Source organism: Camelina sativa, chromosome 6, assembly GCF_030686135.1.
Source record: "Camelina sativa cultivar CO46 ecotype springtype chromosome 6, ASM3068613v1".
Lineage (NCBI taxonomy): Eukaryota > Viridiplantae > Streptophyta > Magnoliopsida > Brassicales > Brassicaceae > Camelina > Camelina sativa.
The window spans coordinates 17,412,938-17,437,393 of record NC_141885.1 but is presented as its reverse complement, the minus strand read 5'-3'; the positions used below and the strand labels follow the sequence as shown (position 1 = coordinate 17,437,393).

At 31.2% G+C, this 24,456-nt stretch overlaps 1 protein-coding gene and 2 pseudogenes across 2 annotated transcripts; all 3 read right to left on the bottom strand.

The window, feature by feature from the left end:
• Positions 1-4,743: 4,743 nt before the first annotated feature.
• On the bottom strand, positions 4,744-5,625 carry LOC104791296 (putative calcium-binding protein CML41). Its single transcript, XM_010517146.3, has one exon. It carries the CDS (start codon positions 5,583-5,585, stop codon positions 4,974-4,976), a length of 612 nt encoding a protein of 203 aa, XP_010515448.1. The 5' UTR covers positions 5,586-5,625; the 3' UTR covers positions 4,744-4,973.
• A 3,870-nt stretch (positions 5,626-9,495) lies between these two features.
• LOC104699054 (putative galacturonosyltransferase-like 2 pseudogene) lies at positions 9,496-11,044 on the bottom strand (annotated as a pseudogene). Its single transcript, XR_015559155.1, has one exon. The product of XR_015559155.1 is annotated as a putative galacturonosyltransferase-like 2 pseudogene (transcript).
• A 3,238-nt stretch (positions 11,045-14,282) lies between these two features.
• Positions 14,283-16,182, bottom strand: LOC147942714 (putative F-box/LRR-repeat/kelch-repeat protein At1g11620; annotated as a pseudogene).
• Between the last annotated feature and the right edge of the window lie 8,274 nt (positions 16,183-24,456).

Sequence of the window (24,456 nt, the reverse complement as noted above, 5' to 3'; positions counted from 1 at the left end):
TTCTGACATTTGTCAATTGTATTAATAAGATGTTGACACATGTTAATTTTATATTTACTAAAATATTATCTAAAAAATATAAAATTTCTAAACCTATCATAAAAAAGGAATGTTATACATAAATAACAAAAAAATTATTAATATACAAAAAAGTTAAACTAATTTCTAATTTATTTAAAAAATCTCTTTTTGTATTATAAGATTTTCTTAACAATTTTATGCAAAATTGTTGGTTAATTTCAAATTCTATTATTGTTTATAGTGTGCAGGCTTTTACATAATTAGCTGAATTCTTTTAGCATATAAAACTTGGTTTGCAAATTAGTCATTAATATGATAGTAACAAGTGTTAAGTTTATCGTCATCAATAAGTTTTTGACAAGTGTCAAAGAAAGAAATAAAAATATTATTAACAAAGCTTGGTTTTTAAAATTAATCGTGAACGTGACATGTGTTACTTTATAGATTTAAGATATTAACTCAAAATAATTCGGCAATATGAGCATGATAGATCTAAGATTACCACACATGTAAAAATGAAATATTTATTTTTATCTTATGTGACATGATATGTGTTATGATTTAGTTAATATATTTACATTATTTATTTTAAATTTATATTGTAAAAAATAAATACTCATTTTATTTCAGTAAAAGATATGTAAGATGAGTATTTTTTTTTAATAATACTTTGAATTTCTTATGTTGTACTATATTTGATTGTTTATTTTAGTATCTATCGTATATCTTTAAATTATTTAAGATTTATATATCGTCGTGCTCATATTTTTTTTTTCTCAATTTCTTAACCTTTATTGGTTAGTCATCTTAAGTTGTTCATAGAGACATTTAATAGGTAGTGATTGTAGCACCCTCGTTTCAAAGAATATGGTGGTGCATGCAGAAAATTTTTAAAAATTCAATTTGACTAAAGTGCATTTATCTTTCTGGTCAATCATCATGAGAGAACTCCACATTTAACTTTGAATTTCTTATGTTGTACTATATTTGATTGTTTATTTTAGTATCTATCGTATATCTTTAAATTATTTAAGATTTATATATCATCGTGCTCATATTTTTTCTCTCAATTTCTTAACCTTTATTGGTTGGTCATCTTAAGGTGTTCATAGAGACATTTAGTAGGTAGTGATTGTAGCACCCTCGTTTCAAAGAATATGGTGGTGCATGCAGAAAAATTTTAAAAATTCGATTTGACTAAAGTGCATTTATCTTTCTGGTCAACCATCATGAGAGAACTCCACAGTTAATTTTGCTTGAGCTGTGAAAGTTTTATGATAGACTATATTTGAGGAAGTGATTGTTGGAATTATGCGAGTGAGAAAAAAACACGGCAAAAGATCATGTAATGATTTTTAAGATCTGTAAACAAGTCTTAAAGAGAACGTTCTCCCAAACATAGTGTACCGACTATCGAATAAAAGTAAGCTCATAGGCCTAGAAAGGACGTGGACCCCACTTAAGAGGTGGCGGTCGGAACTTTGCAGTGATAAAGAGCTTATTTTAATAATAAAGTATCTTTGAATGTAAACCTATTTTTTTAATAGTAAAATACATAGTAAAATTGGATGTTAATAACATGACGGTTTGATAGCATGTTTGCATGTCAAATAATTTGTGAAAAATTGTGAAATCATAATTTAGATGAGATTGTGAAATCACGTTTTGCGATAATAATGATGAATATATGGTGAAAGTTTTAGTTATTAATAATTTAGCTTTAAAGTGTTATTATTATTATTATAAGAAATTTAAAATTTACAAATATAAATTAGTGTATTAAAAGCAAAAAATGAATATATTTTTTTCCCCTAACAAAAAGTATGATATATATATATATATTTATTTACTTTCTAATAATAATTTATATCTATAACAAAATATTAATAGTTTTTTTGTCAAATGTAAATTTATTGAATTATTTTAAAATCCGCACATTGAGCGGATCCTAATCTAGTGTATATATATGCCAATATGTTTAAATAACTAGGGGTATTTTCAAAAATAGAAACCTAAAAAAAAGTTATAAAAATTAATTTAACATATTGTAATTGTGTAAAAGAGGGTAAAAATAAATGTTCAAGAAAAATGCTATCTTTGAAAACAGTATCTCAAAAGTGCATTTCCAACAAATTCTCAAATAACTATGCACTACACTTTACTACAAGTCAAAGTAAATCTTTTGGTCAATATTTTTATTTTTCTAACAATTAACATATTTACAATTTAATAATCAAAATATTTATAAAATCATGACCAACTAATTTGATAGAAAGTGACTAATTGTGAAACATTAAAATGTAAATGTTTTGATGACTAATTATAAATATGGTAATTGTCTGAAATTATTTTTTTGATGAAAAGTTTTACTTTGAATTATAATAAATGTGTAATAATATGGTAATTGTAAATATGTTGAATGCATAATTATTTAGACCTAATGGCATATATACATTAGTAAATATTTATCAATTTGCCAACACATTTATTCACCACTACAAACTTGTGTAATGGTGAATATATATATAGAGAATCATGTCTTACTCTTCCAAACAACAAAACTAAAATCTATATCTTGTTTTCTCCAAAAAATGCTTTCAAAAGATGAAGTTGGTGGTTCTCATGTCGTTCTTGCTCCTTTTTCCATTGTGTTCCTCAAGTAATATTAGATTTTTTTAAATCATCTAATTAAATAATTTTACATTTTTAATATCAAAGATCTGTTATAATTATTATCGATTTCACACTTGTAATCTATTAATATGGTTGCTTATTGAATCCACCTTTTCTCTTTTAGGGCTTGAAGAGAGCCATGGAAATGGAGTTCTTCACACCGACCAATATTCAATAAATATGGTAATTAATAGTATTAACGAAAATGTATATTTTTCATAGATACTTATTTCTATATGATTAATAATCAATACTTTCTCTATTTTCAATCACTTCAAAATAAATATACAATATTATCAGTCACTTCAACATAGATATACATATGGTAATTATTGTGAAATTTTTCACCAAGCAAAAAAATAATATAGGTTGAAGAGAGTAATCCAAAATGATGGATTATTCGAAAACAAGCTCAAACCCAAGCCGTGATCAGACGATAAATGGATGGGGGCGTCCTGTGCGGTCGCCGCCACTGCAGATTAACGATAAGAATCATCAGATAGTAAACCTTTGGGGCCGTCCGGTGCGACCACCGCCACCGCAGATGAACGATAAGAATCATGAGACAATAAATCTTTGGGATCGTCCGGTGCGACCACCGCCACCACAAATGAACTACAATTATTATCAACCAATAAACTGGAGTCGTCCTGTGAAACCACCCCCACCAAATATGAATTCTAAGAATCATTTGACAATAAACGGTTGGAGTCGTCCTGTGCAACCACCTCTACCGCAAATGAACTATAAGAATCACCAGACAATAAACCTCTGGGGTCGTCCTGTGCGACCACCACCACCACAGAGGAACTACAAAAATCATGATGATGAAATAAATATCTAAATATATGATAATTATATGATATGTATAACTGTCCAATTAATTAAATAAAATATTATAATAAACTTTGTCAATTGTTAAAAAAAAAATTTGCTAAAAATTTGTTTGAACCCTTTCCCCTTAATTATCATGATAATAATCATGTGACTCAACAAATTTGATGATGCAATGTTTTCCAATATGTTTATTTGTCTTTGAGTAATTGTTTTATTCTTTATTAAGATTTTTTTTTGACAAACTTTCTTTATAAAAAAATTCAAAAGACAATCATCTATAATAACATTTTGAAGTGCATTTTAGAAAATAAATTTTGCTTGAGTAAAATATTACACAAAATGCCATCATATTTAAGAAAAAAAAATAACTCACGAAGGGTATATACGTAATATATATTATATATGATTTCTTATATACATGTTATTAAACAGCCTTACAACTAATTTTCTACTATCTCAACAACCAAACACAATTAATGTTCCATAATTAATAATACAAATGTTTAAAAGATTTTTCTTAATATTTAAAATTATAATTCTTCTATCATATTTGTTTGATTTTGTTTTAATTGCTATGAATCATCATGTAATACATAAAATTAATTAAAAAATTTGGCATCTAGATAAAAAGGTTTGATCCTTTATAATTTTGAAGTTTCTTTTGATGTTTTCGTCCTAGTTTATTTGCCTTGCTTGTATTTTCTTTACAGGAAATCGGCAGGAGGCAGAAAAATATTGGGTTAACTATCAACAATATAGTCTAAATTTTATATCAAAATTAAGCTTTTAAAAAATTTATATATTTATTTTTTAAAGATAAAACCGAATAGTATAAAACCTAGATTATAAATTCTAAACAGGTAAGACATGAACAAAAAAATAATAAAATCTAAATTTTTTAACTCAAACTCTTAAATAAAAATTAAATAGAAACTCATCTGATGGAAAAAAATCGTCTTTGATATAATCATTAAGCATCGTAGAGCAATGTATTTTATTGTTTTCATATGATATAATTGATATTAGCCTAATAGCTAGGTACACGATAACTCGTACTCAATGCTTTCCAAACCAAAACAAAATAAAGAAAGAAAAAGTGAAGAACATAATCAACATATGGCGAATGTCCAGCAGAGCCAAAGTCAGAATAAATTCTCCAACTTTCAATGGTATGTGTGTCTTTGCATCATTTCTATTAAAGTACAACATATATAGAATAACACTCCTTGTTTATTTATCTTAAGTCATTGAGATAAATCAAGCTTAAATATTCACCATTCATAAATTTAATTATTTCCATCACAACTAAATCTCAACCACAATTCAATAATTTCAGTTCAAACATAACCCCTATATTCAAACTAGCTCACACACATACACTCCATAAACATTGTTCGAGCATGTAGTAGGGTAATTATATAAAAAGGAAAAAATTAACTAAACTAAACCGTCATCATTTGACGAAACTCATGAAAGTCAAGAACGCCATTACCATCAATATCGTAAAATTTTATCATGGCTTCACACTCTCCGTACGTTCTTGATTCCCCTAACTTCACAAGCATCTTTTGCAAACCCTTTGGTGTTATGCATCCTGATCCTTTCTCCACCTCGAACATCTCGAACGCCGTCTTCAACTCTCCGCCACCGTCACCGTCAAGATCTCTTCTTGTCATCAACCCAACGAAGTCCTCAAACCCTAGAGAACCGTCTGCGTCGGTGTCGACTTCGTTTATCGCCTCTTGAGCTGCCTCGTGAGATATATACTCACCGACAGAGCCGAAGTAGTCTCGGAGCTCAAAGGCTGAGATCTTACCGTCCCCGTTGCTGTCAAAATGGCTGAAGACTCGACGGAGCTCTTTGTCCAAGGAGTCGTGACTCTTTGTGTTGTTGTTGTTGTTGTCATCGGTGTTGCTTCTTGGGGAGTTTAAGGTTGACGAAGAGTTGGATTTTGGTGACCCTCGTCGGTTTTGAAAACTTAGGTTTAACTTTAAGGTTTTAGTGGAAAACCATTTGAATGAATTGGAGGAAGGTTTCTCTTGTTGAGTTGCCATGTGGGATCTTTGAGATTTTATGATGTGGGGTGTTATTCTACTTAGTCTTTAACCCACCTCTATATATAACATGATAGACTCACTGACTCACCATGTTGATCAATTTTAAAATGCATATATAATAATATTAATACATTATCTAGGAAAGTCAATTTGGTTCTTGTGACGATCGTATCCGGATTTTTGGACAATTCATCTTCTATTATAATCTAATAATATATTTTATAGAATTAAGAGTCCTTTGATATATTCACTTTCGTTAATAGTTCAACTGGTAAAGACTTTCTCGTAAAATCTAGAACTCGTCGGTTTGAAAGACAACGTTTGAAAAAGAACCATATAAAATACTTTAATCTCTGACTTGAGGACATGTACGAGTCTAAGCCTGAAATTTCTTAGTAATTCAAAAAAAAATTTATATATATATATATATATATATATTCACTCTCTAGCTAGGACATTTCATTCATTTCGGATTGAAAAATATAGCTTACTTCTCCAAAAAATATTCAATAGTTTGGATTTAAGGAGGATATGATATTTGAACTTGTTATGTCTGAACATTAGCTGGTGGGGGATTTAATCTTATTGTATTTTATATAATTGAAAGGTTATATTAAAAATTGAATTCCGGAAAACAAAAGAATGAAAGAGTTATATTAAAAAAATTAAATATAATAAGAAAGACATGCATATTTTGTCCGAAAATCCAAGGGAACAAAAACGAGGTCCATGTTTTGTCCTGAAGGGGAATTTCGAAGAAGGTGCTTATAAGATATGTGTTGATGGCGTAGGCTCAGAGATTAAATGATTAGATGGGTAAAAGACAAAAGCTTTCTGAAATTTCATCGCAACTTCCTTAGTGAATTATTAATTATATAATATGACCCATCTCTATAAATTTCGATTGACTCTTCTTGTTGCATTACATCTTAAGTAATCAATCATTAGCTTTTAGGTGCACTACACACACATTACTAATTTTGAGATTCACCAAAATAGTTTGATACAAAACAATTCACCATTTTATTCTGATGCAAAGCTATTCACCACTAATTTGATGTATTCTTATTTTAAACTTCTGATATCTTATAATCAGGTCCGGCCCGCCGCACATCCCTATGACACAAATGTATTAGACCTCTAATTCTGTTTGAAATTTTTAGTAAAAAAGTTAGACCCAACTAAATATTTACATTGCAAATATAGGCTTCACTTTTCAAAAAAATTAAGATTTGGTCTAAATATTTTAATTTTTATCTATGTATTATTCCAAAAATAGGCCTCTATTTTATGACCTCTTAAAATTTTGCTTTAACTTTTAAAATTTACCTTATAAAATCCATTTAAAAAATGATAAAATCCATTAAAAAAATGTTTATGTATTGGGCCTCATTTTTTTTGGACCCGCACTGCTTATAATACAACTAGATAGATATTCCTAGCAGAGAGCCGCACGAAAAAAGCTGTCTTCCTAATCAATATTGTTTTTTTTCCTCCTCACAAGTTCCACCACAAACAAATTTAGCCATTTGCTTGATGTAGTGTCTTTGTTATTATAGGTAATGAAAAGAGAGTATACCTAACTACAAGGTAGAAAACAACAAAACAAAAAATAATTGTTTACTTGTTAAGAAAAACGATTGGGATCAAAGCATTTAATTGATTTTGTATCTAATACAAAATATAATAAAATCCAAAATAACCTAAAATAATAATACACAAGTGACAACACCAAATGTTCATTAGGCCCAACATTATGGAGTCATAATATGGCCCATGTTAAGCTGTTACAAGCCTCGTTTCTCTCACGAGCTTCATCACCCCCCTAAACTATAGTCTTAAGCGAATTGGAATTTCGCATTATGATGTATGAATATGTTAGTCTGATAGCTTGCCTTATTATCGTTAGCACATTGTAATAAAAAAAAAACGCAAGCGCTTAATATCTTTTATGTTTCAAAGTTAGACAAATTGATTTGAAATTTTTTAGTTTATCATCAATTTTGGAGTGTCTAAGTAGAGTAAGGAAGGCATTCGTCATACAACGAATAGGCAAATTTTCTAAAGAAAAATTGATTTCTCTGACAAGGGATGGATACAGTTCATAGGCCTTTCTCGTATGTGGAAGCTTTGTACTTTAGAAAACGTGCGTTCTCTTGGTGGTTGGGAAAAAATAATCGTCGGTCCGATATTGACCAAAAAAATATAGTGCGAAATAATCTTCATCTGCCAAATTTTCTTGCGAGCCGATTTGGATCATGAGAGTTGGTTAGGCTGATCTTTGGCATTTTGTCCACCGGCCTAATTTGTCACTCATATATAATATGCAGACTTGACTTTTTAAAGCGTTATAGTAATGTAGATCTTTTTTTTTATAATGAAAAATCAATAACCTTCTCTTTAATCGCAAGTGAGCTCGATGGATCATGGAGAAAATGCTTACGGATTTTAGTTTTCTTTTTCATTTGGGGAATAAAAAGCTTTAAATAATGTCAAATTAACAGATAATTTGGAGTTTTTTCGGTAATATAAACAAAATGTTTGGTCTTTTAAGCATTTTTGGTATGTTTCTTGTGTAAGTTGAGTATTAAAATATTACTTTTCGATATCTAATACTATAACTACAGTTCATGATATATTTAATCCTTGAGTTGACCTAGCGAAAGAATCTAAATAACATGCATGTTCATTGGTATACTACACTATATATTAATCCGTCGAGATCCAGACGGAATCCCCATTGGGTTGACTCACACGCATCATCTTTTATATTCGTGAATAATTTACATAAACATATATAATGTAGTTAGCATGTGCTTATTAATCATTTAACTATTTCTTAATAATCGCACATATATATGACATAGATTTATAGATTTAGGTATTTATATATACAATATGTTCATAACTCAAGTAGAAATCCTAGTATGTATGTAAACGAAAAGTATTTAAAGTCTACGTGATTTCTATTCACAGCGACCATATAAGTCTACGTGAGTTCTGTTTACCCAAATTAGTCGATTCAAACCTAAGATTCCTTCATACATTATTGGGTTACAGAAATAGAACAGATATATAGACTAAGACTTGTAGTTTGCTTCTTTGTTTAATCAAGTAGTCGACAACGCGCTGACTTGTTGACTTTTGATGTGCAGTAATTAACAAGAAGACAACCTCGTAATACTTGGCCGGCGAGTTTATTTCATTTACGCAAGAAAAAAACAACCAAATTACTGGATATTGTTGTACTATATGAATATTAAGTACAATGATCAAATCAACTATATATTATGGTGTCATTGAATAGACAGCTCAAATTTGGAATCGACCGAAGAAACTGCAACCTCTATGACAATATCGTCATTACTCATTAGAATGATCAATATCTAGCCAAATCATATTGAACATTCGTACTAAAAGTTTTCTTCTGTATGACTTATATTTTTCATATATAAGTTAATTATATTAAGTATTACGTTATTAACTATCAAAATCTCAATTCATACGACAAAAAATATAATCTGATACATTGTGTGATGTCATTAAATTATCGAAGATGAATCCTTTACACCTTTAACTAATTATTTAAAGATTAAATCTCATAACGATCATCAATTTTGTTCGTTAAAATAAGCTTGTAACGCACAATACGACGTTACATTTAAAAGATTATTTTAAAAACCTTTGAGCACAACATCATTCTAACTTTGTTTTAATTATTCTTTTTGTTAACAAATTAAGTTAATGATGATGCTTCTAATTTTGTTAACATATGTTAAGTTGTTTATTCGAAATTTCGAATGTATAAGATATAGTCATGATGATAAGTCTAAGTTCTGATTAAGCTACGTATTATGTTAAATTTCCATACTAAAATTCAATGGAAGAAGGTAAACGTGAAGTCAACAGTAAAAACCAAAAAGCTTTATTTGAAAATTCATAAACAGAAACGCTCTAGTAACGTATATGTATTTGTTGTTACATCTTTTAGACTCGCCGTAGTACATTTATCGGTAGATAATATATTCACAATTATTATAACTTTATAGGTATCGAATTTATTATGCTAGAAGTAGGCAATGCGTTACGAGAGTAACTACCACCACCAAACTAATTTACATTTTCGACTATCCTATTCCTCCTATGATTTTCTTATTCAAGTATTTTTCACTACCTATTTTACATGTTCAGTCAAAATTATACATTTTTTAAACCGACAAAAAAACCATTTAAATCTAACGCTCGATGAGGTCGAACCGTGGCTCTAGCAAATCATACGGAACCCAAAGTGCATCGAGCGGGCAAGGTCGACCATCGTCTAACCTTACCCAAGGCTTCCCTTTCCCACTCCAGTGTAACAAACTCACTGGACCTGGATGCAAATCACGGCACAGTCCTCTGAAGTTGTCTCCTCCTAAACCGTGTTGGTTCCACCGGTGATCCACCGGAGCTATGTTTCCGGCGAAGACAAGTAAAAACGGTGGCAAAGAGCCTAACTCGTAGATTCTGATCCGCTTCTGTAGCTCCATCCACTCTATAATCTTCCTCGTGTAATCTCCTTCACGCCATTTCTTTAACTCTATGACCATCACTCCGGTGTTGAAGTAACAAGGCGGACGACGACGGTTGAGGGAGAGAGTTATGGATAGAGAAGGGTTCGACCAGAACGTTGGAGTAAAGTACGTTGTGAAGTTCGCGTTGCAATACTCAGGCGCAGCTAAAACAACATCGTTTGAGATATGAGCTGAGAAGAGCTTGGAGATGTCGTCAACGAGTATGAGATCTGAGTCGAGGTATACGACACGTGAGAGGCACGTGGGGAGTATCTCGGCGAGGTAGTTTCTTGCGTAGTTTAACGGAGAGTCTAACGCGGAGCGTATGGAGGTTGAGATGAGGCCGGAGATGGCGGCTACGTCGTAAGGGTAAATCCGGAATTTCAAGTAAGGAAAAGAAGAAGCGACGTAGTTTTGGAGTCGGTGGGATTGTTTCGAAGTAACGAAGTGGAAAACAATGTTTTGAGGACAAGAAGAGTGTTGGAGAACGGAGAGAATCGCGGCCATTGAGCCACGGAGGTATGCCGCGTCTAAGGTCATTGCCACGTGGATGGCTTTGTCCGAACACACGAAGTCGTAGTCGTTTTCGATGGTGAGACACTCCGGGGAGTTAAAGAACTCTGGAGCTTCTTTGAACCTCTCGCCGCCGGCGAAAGAGACGGTGAAGACGGCGAGGAAGGTCAGATATAATAAAGAGCTGATCGAGTGCATGTTTTTGTGTTAGAGAAACGTTAGATGCAAATGTTGTATTTATTAGCTTTGAAAGAGAGAAAGAGAGAAAGAGAGAGAGAAGGAGACAAGACAAGGGAGAGAAGTTTCTTTACTCTTTAGGAAAAAAATTTGAGTGAGTTTGAAATGAAAAGTGGGTAACGAAAAAGTCAATGTTATTGAATGGGAAATTTGTCGGCGAGATATTATTCGTATATTTTAGGAAATTATTAGTATTTTTTTAGCCGAGAAAAGAAAAAAAGAATAAATTATTAAATGTTTGATTTGTTTCCTCGAGATTTCAGTTTTGGCGTGTTGTTCCCCTATGAAGGAAAAAATATATGTATTTATATGAGTTAAGGTTTCAGGGTAACTCAGCAAAATCTATCAAATGTTGTTTTTTTGGACCGATTCAGTCTTTATTTACCACAATCATCATCATTAAACAGTATTAACTCCTCATTTGAATTCTCTCCGCGCCTTTATGTATAAGCCATGTAATACTATAGTTTCTATATGTATATTACCTAGTTTTGGTGGTTTTCGACGACCGAACCATAGGTCATGAGGCATTCAAAGTTTGACATAATATTTCACGATGTGCACATGGGTGATAAACTTTTTTTTTTTTTTTTTTAAATATATATTGCCATTCATATTGTTGAGAAAAAAGTTCAAAACTTCTATACAAATATGTTTATGAATCTAAGGTTAAGTTGTAATTTGTCTTCTCAGTTAATATATACAATTATACATAAGTAGATAGAGAAGAATTAAGATCTCTATGTGTATCAGTGTATATATGCATATATGAGTGAGTGTGTGCACCTTGTTAGTAAAGTTGTTTTCTATGTTTGTACGTGACACATTTTGAGTGGTCGTATTAGCACTATCACACATTTAATATGGGATGTCTTACGTGTTACGTGTTAGAAGCTTAATACTTCCTCGATTTCAATATATAGGATGTTTTAACTAAAACACGCAGATTAAAAAATCTTTATTTTTAACAAGTTTAACCAATCAGAAACAATATTGTATAATATAAAATATTAAACTAATCTAAAAGTTGCATAGAAACTTGAAAGCATTCTATATTATGAAACAAAAAACTTTTCTAAAACATCTTATATTGAAATGGAGGGAGTAAATTATAAAGCGACTCACTCTTTTTAGTTTTTACTTTTTATATTAACACTTTTTCAATCAAATCAAAACCCCTTTTCTCTCCCGTGAATTATTCAAATTGTTAACTTTACAAAACGTTTTTAGGGATGCAATTACGTTTTACATGCATAATCTTCTCTTCTCTTTTGTTTTACTTTTGCTAATTTAACATTGTCTCCGGCAAAGTAAATGAATATGTAAAACACACATACTAGCAAATAAGTAATACTGCTTTGGAATTTCAAAGCTACACCTTTAACAGAAACTTCTTAAGTTACAAAGCTAAGTTTTAGTATTTGTTTTTGTCTGAAAATTCGGAAGTTTAAGCGATGAACTGATTTTCCGGTCCGTTCGACCCGGGAATTAATTGGCGGGAGTTGAGAACACATGCTTAGGATTTGCCACGTATCATTGCATTGTAGGTCCAATTGAGTGCCACCTGACCTACCACGCATTATCACTAGGAGAGCTCTACCGAAACTAGGAGAAAATTAAATATCACTTTATTCAAAATAAACGATATCGTTCTAACAAAGAAATTGGATTTTGCTTTGTAAACTTGGTACTGATATGAGACACATAGGCAGTTATAGTTCAAATTTGTATTGAAATGGCAAATGTAATAATCATCTAAAACTTGTTAAAAGATGTTTCTACAGGAAACATATATATATGATATGATAATGATCTTTACTCATTACGATTCAAATCTACTGCTTTTTTTTTTTTTTTTTTACATTTGGTTTTATGTTACCCCCCCCCCCCCCCCCCCAAATGTGTAGACATCGATGGGAAAGTAACAAACCCGTTTGAAAATGGAAAATGATGTATGGACTACTCTAGTTGATTTGCAACTAACAAAACGAGCCGTGTTTTCGGTTAATTACGACGATGATTTTTTTTAATTCAAGTCCGTAATTAATTAATTGATCCCAAATGACGTTCGATGTGCCATGCATGTGGGTTTCACGTGGGGTTTCATTTGAATTACGTTGTCCTTCCTGGTGGAGAAAAATAATAAGTGTACATTAATTATTAATGGTGGTTAGAATAATTAACATAGTATAGTTTGTTGATTGAACAAAAAAAAAAGTATATTTTGTTTAGAGTAATTAATAATGGTGAACATCGGTTTATAACCAAACATGATGCAAAGTTTTGTTCCGGTGGGCATTGTCATTGAGGAGATGCAAAACGTACGTGGTTGATCCTCCGTATTTGATGATCGAAGACCTTACCATTAGAAGAATCCGCCCAGACCGATCAATCAAGGTTTACAAGATTGTGCACTGCGACTGTCTGTTGTTGTGTGTCATGGACAACCAGCTTTTGGTTTTGAACCCGTTACTAAAAGAAACGAGATGGGTCAAATGCGGTAGCGACTTTCACGAATACGATGATGCTTACAGCCTTGGATATCTCAGCGGCTCAGCCATTGTGATTACATGATCATACTGTTTTGATGTGCTAGTAATTCAATAAACAAGCCTCCAAGAGTTGAAGTCGACCAACTCCCATCTAAGACATGGTAGGTTATAGATATGATCAGTTTTGATTGGTTTCTTAGAATACCGTTGTCGATGCTCTCTTTGAGAGGAACTCCTTATTGGATTGGTCTTCTTGATGACCATACAGCGTTCCTACAAAGCTTTGATTTTGCCAAAGAAAGGTTTCCAACCCATTGATCAGCTACGTACCATTCAGGTATGAAGAATTGAATCCTATTGCACTGGAGATATATAAAGGAGACCGGCTCTCAGTGTTGGAGCAATTTCACAAAACAAGGAATAAATATATTCAAGTTTACATATGGAATGTATATTAATTTTGTGAATTAGATAACTAGGTGAGAAGTCCCGGATAGATTTGATAATTAACATTTTATTAAGTTAACGAATTTTAAATTCATGTGCCTATTTTGTTTTGATTTTGGATTAGAGTTTAAATCTGTAATTAGATATTACATACATGATAAATTATCATCTAGCTAAGATATAGCCAAATAATAATATCATCTATCTAGTTCAAAAGAATACTATTGTTCGTTCGTGCGTGGTCTCTTTACCTTCGTTCTTAACACATCATCGATGAAAAATCATTATGCAATAGTGTATCAAGGGATAGTAGTCCATAGGTGGTATGAAAGAAATAAATATTGTTTATCATAACAAAATACGAATAATAATAATTATTATTACGAATTACGAATTGGACATAAGAATTCAAAAGAAATACATCATTAGGGAGAACAATATGAAAAAAGTAATTAGAATTCAAATCCTTGGAAGTCCTTCTTTCTCACAATGTAAATGTCTAGAAAGTGTCCTCTTTCTCTGTTTATAGCAGATATGACAAGTTCATTATCCTTGACAACAAAATAAACAGCCGGCAAAACTATATGATGTTCATATAATACCGGAAGTTCTGGTATATCCACGGTCATCAACCTGGTCCAAGACATGATACAATCTTTCACCCATATATTTATCTTCCTTGTTTTAGAACATTGGTGTCACAGTGAAAGCCGATCTCCCTTAGAAATATCTGGTGCAGTAAAATTATGCTCAACATACTTAAATCTTTCTTTGGAAAAATCAAAACTTTATATAAAAGCCGTATTGTCTTCTCGAAGACCAACCCAGTAAGGAGTTCCTCTCAAAGATACACTCGCCAGTGGTAGGGCATTTCCATCAGGAGTGTCTCTATAAATATCTAAACCAAAAAAAAAAAATAAGCAAAGGAAAAGTAAGAAAGAGAAAAGATTTAAGGCCTTACACTAAACATCTGGAGACACAAGATGAGAAAAAATCAACACGTGTCTTTCTATTAGTAGCTCAATTATATTAAAAAAATAGAATATTATTGTAAAACAAATTTTTTTTTGTTTGGGTTTAAAGACATTTTAGTGGGTGTCACCGATGACAATGTTTAAGACCATCGTTACTAAGAGATCTTTTCTCAAATACTCTTATTAAAAAATAATAAAAAAAAAAGAGAAAAGAAAAAAAAGAAGAAAATCCACTTGGAAACCATTCTCAGACCAAAGAAGACATGCGTTATTTGTTCAGTGGATTAGAAATTAAAAAAAATAAATAAATAATAACAATTTCTAAAAAAATATATTTTCTTGTTTTTTGAAAACGTTCAGCCATTACTCAGAGTAATGATGCTCTAAGGAACCAATCAAAACTAATGTCTATAGTCTTCCACATATTAGAGGTGAATTCGTAGACTTCAACCGTGGCACGTCTACCTATGGAGTTACGAGGACATCGAAACCTTATGAGTTTGTAATCATAGATGCTTGATGAACGGCGTATGTATCCAAGGCCGTACGCTTCATCTGCCCCACTTTTTTGGACGAATGTTTCCGACGGAAAGGTTTTGGAGCAATATAGGTATATTGTCTTTAATGCCTAAAGAAGTAATCATACCAAAAAGAGTCCCAATCAGAAAATGATGTTCACCATAGTGCTTCACGAGGAAACTTTCCTCTACAAAGAGAGTGTTCCACTGCTTGCACACAGCTCTGAACCTTGCAAGAGATTTCATTGGAACTCTAGAGAGAATTTCCTCTTGCAAATCAGATGGAAGATTCAAGGGCTTCGAATTTTTTTTTTCTAATTGATAATAACTAAAACTGATGAACCCTTAAATAGAGACGACGACTTTGTGATGGGAGTCTTGACATTGACATTGACATTGCGTTTGCGGTTCAGCAGGTCAGCTTGTTTATGCATGATCCTAGGGAGTCTCATCTCAAAGCGCTTAAGCGTATTCTTCGCTATGTCAAAGGAAATATACGTCACGGCATTCATATTTATCGCTCTTCAGTCACTGATCTTGTTGCATATTCTAATGCTGATTGGGCAGGTTGTCCGTCTACTCGCCGCTCGACTTCCAGCTATTGTGCTTTTCTTGGAGATAATCTCATTTCCTGATCCTCCAAACGTCAACACACAGTCTATCGTTTGAGTGCTGAGGCCGAGTACCGCGGCGTTGCCAATTCCGTTTCCGAGGCCGCATGGCTCCGCACTCTTCTGTTGGAAATGCATATTCCATTGCATCACGCTACAATCGTTTACTGTGACAAGATTTCTGCCATCTATTTGTCCTCCAACTCGGTTCAGCATCAATGCACCAAACATGTGGAGATTGATATCCATTTTGTAAGAGAAAAGGTTGCTTTTGGTCAAGTGTGTGTTCTTCATGTCCCGTCGGCTCAGTAGTTTGCTGATGTCTTCACAAAAGGACTGCCCTCCTCCCAGTTCCTTGCTTTTAGACACAGCCTTAGCGTTCGCAAACCTCCCGCTTAGTATGAGGGCGAGTGTTAGATAAGATATACATAAATCTTTATAGATATGTATATATCTCTTTAGTATATATCTCCTTATGTTTAGATAGACTCGACTTTGTAGTATATATACACAACTAATCAATACAATGATCTCTACGGAGTTTTACCTTTCTATATCCACGTTCCAAATTTACAATACAACTATATTAATGACATAAAACACCCAAAATTCCTTGAAACTTCAATAGCAAACTAAAGAACTTGTAGAAGAAACGAAGATTGGAAGACAGAGGAAGGGAGAAGTGTCATTGTGGTCCGGTCTTGTGGTGTTGGAACCGCCAACCATGTAAACTGAAAGATTTTGAAATAGAAAACACTTCAATAGCAAACTACAAACACTTGGATAACAGACTAAATAAAATTGAAGTTATGAATCTGTTTGATATAATTCAAGTTCTTTATCAAACTTGTTCCGGTTGTTAAAATATAAACAGAGAATTTGAGGAGACATAGATATTGATTGATTAAACAATGATGAACAAAATATACCAGACATCAGAGTTTGTAAATTGCAAGAAGAAGAGATATGTGATTGATGAAACCCTACAATCAGAACATGTAAGAACTTCAAAAAATTTACCCGGAAAAAGTTGGAGGAAACCGGAAATAGGAAAAGAAGAGATACTGAAGCCTTTGTATGAAATCATGTTGTCGAATAAGAGAAGCGCATAAGTGAAAAAGACTAAAGGAGTTTTACTACATGTTGTCGTCAAGAATGCTATGAAATCAATCAGAACATGTTGTCGTCAAGAATGCTGTGAAACTCAAGGCACCACTTGTCATCATCCTTTATTGATCTTTGATTTGATGAAATTTGAATAAATAAACCAGCAAGAAGAAAAAAGAGAGAAAACACATATGACGTAACGATAATGATGATGTTGTTGTTGTTTTCTTCTTTTGCTTTTGAAAAAACTATATGGCAACATGAACATTAAAACTAGCAAGTGTTCTCCTCCTCTCACTATGAGGTCTGAGCCAGAGCCGTGCCTCAGTAGAAACAAAAGAAACTTTGGCCTACGGCCTCTTTAAAAAAAAAAAAAATCGATGAGCTTTAGTTTTACTTAAGCCCTTAATGTTTACTACAACCTCAGAGTTTCTAATTATTAGGCTCACATAATAATATAGCCACGTTCGATTTAAAGAATAAGTCAATAGATTAATAAACTGAATAAATATTATAAAGTTATGGTAAACATTCTTTTCTGCATGCAGTTTTCTAAATTGATCACTCGAAACAGAAGAATCCTCATCTCTCTCGCTCTCTCATTGAGTTGAGTGCTGTTACTATTTTTATACTTGAAGTCTACAGAAGCACCTGGTTAATGATTGATTTTGAAAGTTTGGCTAATGATTTTCTAGGGAAGAAAAAATTCAGTTTAGACTTTTTTTTTGTTTTTAAACTTTGTAGTTTCTTTTGTTATGATTTATATTTACCGTTCTTGACAATAATTTTTTTTATGAATCGGAACAAATTTTTTTACCGCCTCCAGGCCACAGTTTATGTCCGCACGGCTCTGGTCTGAGCAATGTCATAATTCTATAGAATCTTAAAAGAAACATAAACGCCGAAGTTAGTTCATTGATGACTTGATTCAAAACAACACGATTAGAATGCATAATTAACCATAAGAATCCTATGATGATAAGAAATTAAACGAACATGTAAGATCATCAAGAAAATAAGCTCTAGTTCCTAATTCTTCTTGTCTTGGTCTATCTCTCTCCTCCTCATATTCCAAAAACCCGACTCAGTGGCTTCGGAAGCTTCCTCCAATTCATTCCGGTGCTGCGCATAGCGTGAAATCTCCTACCATCCGACCGAACATCGAAGACAACTTCAACATAGAAACATGGAGACGAGCATAAACAAAATGGTTAAGAACAAAAGACGATAGGATCATGTATCAATTCGATTATTGGAACCATTATCATTCTCACAATCGAATCTCCGTTCTAATCAATTGATCCAAAATCTATTGTATTTTGTGTGTTCGAGATTGATGAACAGACGACGACCGATGATGAAGGAGAATGCTCCAATTTTTTTAATCATTTAAAAAAACAAATCCATCAAAATCACATCTCTAGTAGTGAGATTTTTTCATCCGTATTTTCAACTAAAAAAGGTATTGAAAATCACCCAAAATCAGTATCAAGAGGATTTTAAAAAGAATTGTTAACTTTTGAATAACAGTGAATTTGATAGGACTTTTTAAAATTATTAATTGAATAACATGCAATTGTGAATGATTTTGAATGATTTAGCAAAATTCCAAATTCAATAATATAGGATTTAAGAAGACATTTAGAAATCCCTAGTTGAATAACATGTGATTTTAATAAAAATCCAAAATCCTCTAAATCTCTAATTCAATACACCCCCTTAATATTTGTCCAACTAATTTTAAATAAAACTATACTAACATTATCCTAAATTAATCAAAAATTCAAAAACGAAAACTATTTGTTTATGTAAAGGTGATTAATTACAATCTTTTTTAGGTTTAATAAATGACAGTATAATTTATTTAATTATGGTGTTATAGTAACTAATTGTATAATTTTCTTAATTCTTTTTCTTATAGAATTAGTAATTAAAAATTAGAATTATTATTATTTATATATACATATATGAACTATCTTTTATATTTATTAAATTGTTTAAAATTTTAATTTCTTATAATTTACAAATATGTTAAAAGAAAGTTTTTGTATAACACATGACAAAAATTTTAATTGTTAAAATTGACATGTCGCAATCACATGAGTTACTAACTTTGAAAACTAATGTTTATAGAATAACATAATATTAAATAAGCTATCAAATCATTCATCGATTGAAAAACTTTAAAAAAAATACATTAATTTCTTATTTTTCTTATATTAGTTAATCACTAATTTTTTTCTTGTATAAATTTCTTTTTACTATATGATTATAATTAATAATAATTTCAATTAAATTGCAAATATTTTCCTTATTAATTGCACATATTTTCCTATTGAAATTAATAATTTAATAGATAACTTTTCTTTTGGTTTTATATACTTTTCAAATAGGATTACAAGTACTAAACAAGATACGAATCCGGTTAAACGGTTAGTAGAACAAGAAAACATATGATAATGTATGGTCTTTAAGCATAACGATTCAAATTTTCATTCTTACAATTAATTACTTGGTTTGCATTAGAAAATCAATTGGATTACTATATATGTATATTTTTTCAGTGTGTAGACGTCGATGGGAAAGTAATGTGTGTGGACTACTCTAGTTGATTTGCAACTAATAAAACGAGCCGTGACATGCATGTGCGTGTCTCATTTGAATTGCGCTGTCTTAAAAGTTTGTCCTGATGGAAAAGATTAATTAAGAAGTACTGCTGCACATTAATAACCGAGGTATATTTTGACTAACTCGTAATTAAATGATAATTTAATGTACCTTCACGATCTTGTGTCCTCAGTGCGTAAAGATCCGTATTAGCAAGTCGAACAAACAAGAGTAGAGGTGTCCTCAAAGCCATCTTTTTAATTTTATACAGTATAAGTTATTATTTTATAGCTGTAGAATTTGTTTTTTTTTTCAGAGCTGTACAATTTGTTTGTTTGTTTTTTTGGTCTTTTCAAAACGTGTAGTGGAAGTAAACGGAATATATATAAATCTGGCAGTGCTAGCTGTGTAATTCATTACTTTAGTCGTCTAATTAAATTTAATTTTCCCTATGAAAAAAAATTCCAAAACCAAAATTGATAAACGTAATTTTATGTTCTTGTTCAAAAGCAAAAAAAAGAAGGGGGACAAAGTGTTGAGATAAATCTATATATAATATCAATCCGAATAAATGTTACCAAAGATTATATTTTTTCAATCGTACTTTTTGGATAATATTTCAAAAAAATCTATAGAAAATTTAAATTGTGAGTTTTATAAAAAGTTGCGATTGTTCAGTTTAACTGTTTTTCTGTAAAGTTGCAATTGTTCATTGTAGAGTTGTGTCTATTCGAATATTCACATCATTTGAAATATATATATATATATATATATATATATTTGTTTATTTGAACGGTTTTCATTTTTTTTCATGACACAAAATAATAAAAAATTTCAATCTCAATGGTTTTACAGTTCTCTAATTTATTCTCTAGCATTCATTCTTTTAAAAGTAAAGAAATTCCTCCAATTCTTGATTTAACAAAAGATTTTTAAAATGATGAATTTAATTTACAACTTTTAGTTAATTTTATATATAAAATTTAATGAAAATAACTATATATAAAAACAATACGAATAAATGCCTAAAAGTTGTGATTTTTCAACCGTACATTTTGGATAATTTTTCAAAAAAATCTGTAGAAAATTTAAATTGTTTGTTTTACAAAAAGTTGCGATTGTTCATTGTAATAGTTTTTTTTTTGAAAAATTGCAACTGTTCAATGTAGAGTTGTGCAACAACCCTTCCTGTTTTTTTTTTTTTTTTTTTTTTTTATAATAATAATAATACTTTTTAGCGGTCCTATACCCACTAGCAACCTAACAACAATCATCAACGGCGGATAACCAAACAATTCCAATAACCAAATAAAATCCAACTGAAAAATAATCTAATAACCAATCGAGCAAAGAACAATTCCAACATCCTCCAATGTTCTATCAACTCAATCTAGCAACCTAACAATAGCTAGACCACAATCAATCAAGGCTTCTCCTCATCGCCTTGAATCCACGATCACACTTTGCCTTCACCTGCACACAAACACAAATTGAGATGCATGAGTATTTTATAAACACTCAGGAAGGCAATCCTCCTATCTATTGGGCTATAAACGCAAGAAATAGAGACATCTCTAACCATCAACCAACATTCAATAACCAAACAACAACAAACCAGGACTCTGCATCGACCAACACCAACTAGAGTTGCATCGACCGACACAAGCTTGCATCGATCGATACAAGGTTCACTTGCATCGACCGACACACACACTGCATCGACCGACGCATGCTCGACATTGCACGAAATCCCTAATTGCATCGACTGACTCCTCCACATGGCATCGACCGATGCTCCTGGGTCAATCCGTGCCGTCCTCGCATTGCATCAACCGACGCACAAAGTGCATCAACCGACGCACATGTCAAACACCGTTTCCCCCTGAAGCTTCTCGCCGGATCTCCATCCCTAAACCACCAAAACACACAAACCAAAGCCAAAAAAGCTTCCCAAAGCCTCTAGCGACCCAACAACGAACTAACAAGCCATAAAACACATAAACAAGCAGATCAGAGAAATCTCCAGCTTAGATAAGCCATGGTCATGCACTTACCTTTGCTGAAGAGGAATCTGACTCTAAAATGAAATATCTTCGCTCCTAGAAAACTCCTACAACGTTTCTAGTTTCAGATCTCCCAAGAACAACCACCAAACTCCAAGAATCTCACCATGAACGCTCAAGAACATTTCCTCTCTTCTTTTTCTCTCCAAAGTGGCTAAACCTCGGCCACAAAACGAAAAATATCTTTTATACACGTTTTCAGGGTTTTCCTAACCCAAAAACGCAATGTTTAACTTAAACTCGTCCGCCCAAAACCAAACATGCATCGACCGACACACCCTGTGCATCGACCGATGCACCTCCCAAACCAAGATTCCGGTTCGCGGATTATACAAGTTGTGTCTATTTGAATATTCATATCTTTTGAAATCTATATATATTTGTCTGTTTGAATTGTTTTTTTTTTTTGCCATGACACAAAATTATATAAAATTTAATTCTCAACGGTTTTTACAGCACTCTAAATTATTCTCTAGCATTCATTTTTTGAAACTAAAGAAATTTTTCCAATTCTTGATTTAACAAATGATTTTTGGAATGATGAATCTAATTTATAACTTTTAGTTAATTTTATATATACATATTTAATGAAAATAACTATATATAATAGCAATCCAAATAAATGCCACCAAAAGTTGTGTTTTTTTCAATCATATCTTTTGGATAATTTTCCAAAAAAATCTGTTGAAAAATTAAATTGTGTGTTTTACAAAAAGTTGTGATTTTTCATTGTACAACTTTTAGTTAATTATCTATATATATATATATATTCAATGAAAATACCTATAGTTTTTTTCTAAGAGTTAAATGGATTATATAGTTACCTTTTGGATTTGACTTTTGAATATGGTAATAAAGATGTCTTCTATTTAAAAGTTGTTTATATGAGTTTGTAGGTATAATCAAGTGCACACACAACAATTGCGATTTTTCGTAGTGCATTTTGGTAAAAAAATTGTTTTTATTTGTTTTTTTAAATTCAAACGGTTGTATCTGTTCATTGTAGAGTTGTATCTATTCACTCTATTTTATTTATATTTTTCCATCATAACTTTTCGTTCTAATAAGTGTGTCTATTTAAATAGTCATGTTTTTTTTAACTCTCTTTATACTTGTCTCTTCATCACTAACTAACAAGTTCGTTGAAACAAATTTTCTATTTTGTGTTGAATCTAAATAATTGAATATTAATATATAATATTCAACGTTATTCTATAATCTAACTAAAATTTTAGAAATCAATACAATAAAACTTGAAGGTTTTTCACCAGAGCATGACACATCAGTATTTTGATGATTTCTAGAGTTGACACATCAATTTCTTTTCCTTCCAATTAAAACATTTTATTAATACACTTCATCCTATATTTTTAACACCTCAGCTTTTCTAATTAAAACAAAAACCAATTTTCTCACTAAATAAAATTATTTTTTCAGTAGTTTTTTGGACCCAACATGATGCTTAAGTAACCACACATAAATACACCTTTTTACACTAATTATTAGTGTTTCTACATAATAGTAAATTATTAGTAGTAATTTGATAAGATATTTATAATAGGAAATCAAACTCACTTAGAGAGAGAGGTGTGTGATGTTCTGTTATAAAATAGTCATATATATGCTTCCAAATCATAAGTATACTTTTGAAGTTCAAAAACAAATGTTTTATATTATGTTCTAAATTTTTCTCAAATCTTTCATTTAAAAAATAATAATATATATATATAGTTGGAATATGTGAATAGTTACGTAAAAAAATAGAAAGATGTAAACTTCGATCTTTTCAACTTATGAGGTGAACTTTTAAACCACTAACCAACACCATTAGTTAGTTAATTAGACATACCATAATTTCTTTTAGACGTTAGAATCACAGTTCTATAATTATCATGTTACGTTCACAAAACCTAAAAGAAACACAATCACAGTATTGGACCACAACACTGAACAAAACCTATTATAGAAAATTCTAAATTTTAACAACGGTGAGGATACTGATGAAATTATTGCTTTAATCAATACAATAAAAGTTGTATGTTTTTCACCAGAGCATGACACCTCAGCTTTTGTATTGAAGCATTGACTAACACATCAGTCAAAATGAATACCCAATTAAATAAAAACAATTAATACACATCAGCTTTTTTTACTCTTACGTGGACAAAACTAAAGAGAGAAACAACGCTCGATTTCTTCTTCTTCGATGTCGTTTATACTATCTTCTTCGGGATTTATTCAATTTTATTGATCTGATTAAGTGCGACTGAAGATCATTGATATCAAAAGTAATATTAATTGGACTGCATATCAATATTGAAGTATACTAAAATCATCTAAAATAAATACAAAACATTGTGTTCGATTGTAAAAATTAAATGATCTCCATCATTATAATCTCTTTTATATTTCCATCATTAGTAGTATCATATTTTACAAATGTTTTGTATGATAGTATCACATTAGTTTTAAAGCAAAAAATAGCCTAAAATTATGTACCAAAGCATCATGAATTCTATTCGTTCAAGAGGGTTTGTAGATGAGAAACAAATCAAGAACTAAGGGTTTGAAATCTCTAAACTTATTTCTTAAGGTAATAAAATTATTAATATATTCAAAAATTAAATTTATGAAATCAAAAGTTCAAGTATCCTAAGATAATGTAAATTATAATAACAAAAAACAAAATTACTATTAAAATTATCAAGAACTTATGAAACTTGATTTCCAACAACATATATTATAT

Excerpts from the sequence above, each read along its gene's own strand:
- LOC104791296 (XM_010517146.3), bottom strand. The coding sequence starts at position 5,585 with ATGGCAACTCAACAAGAGAAACCTTCCTCCAATTCATTCAAATGGTTT.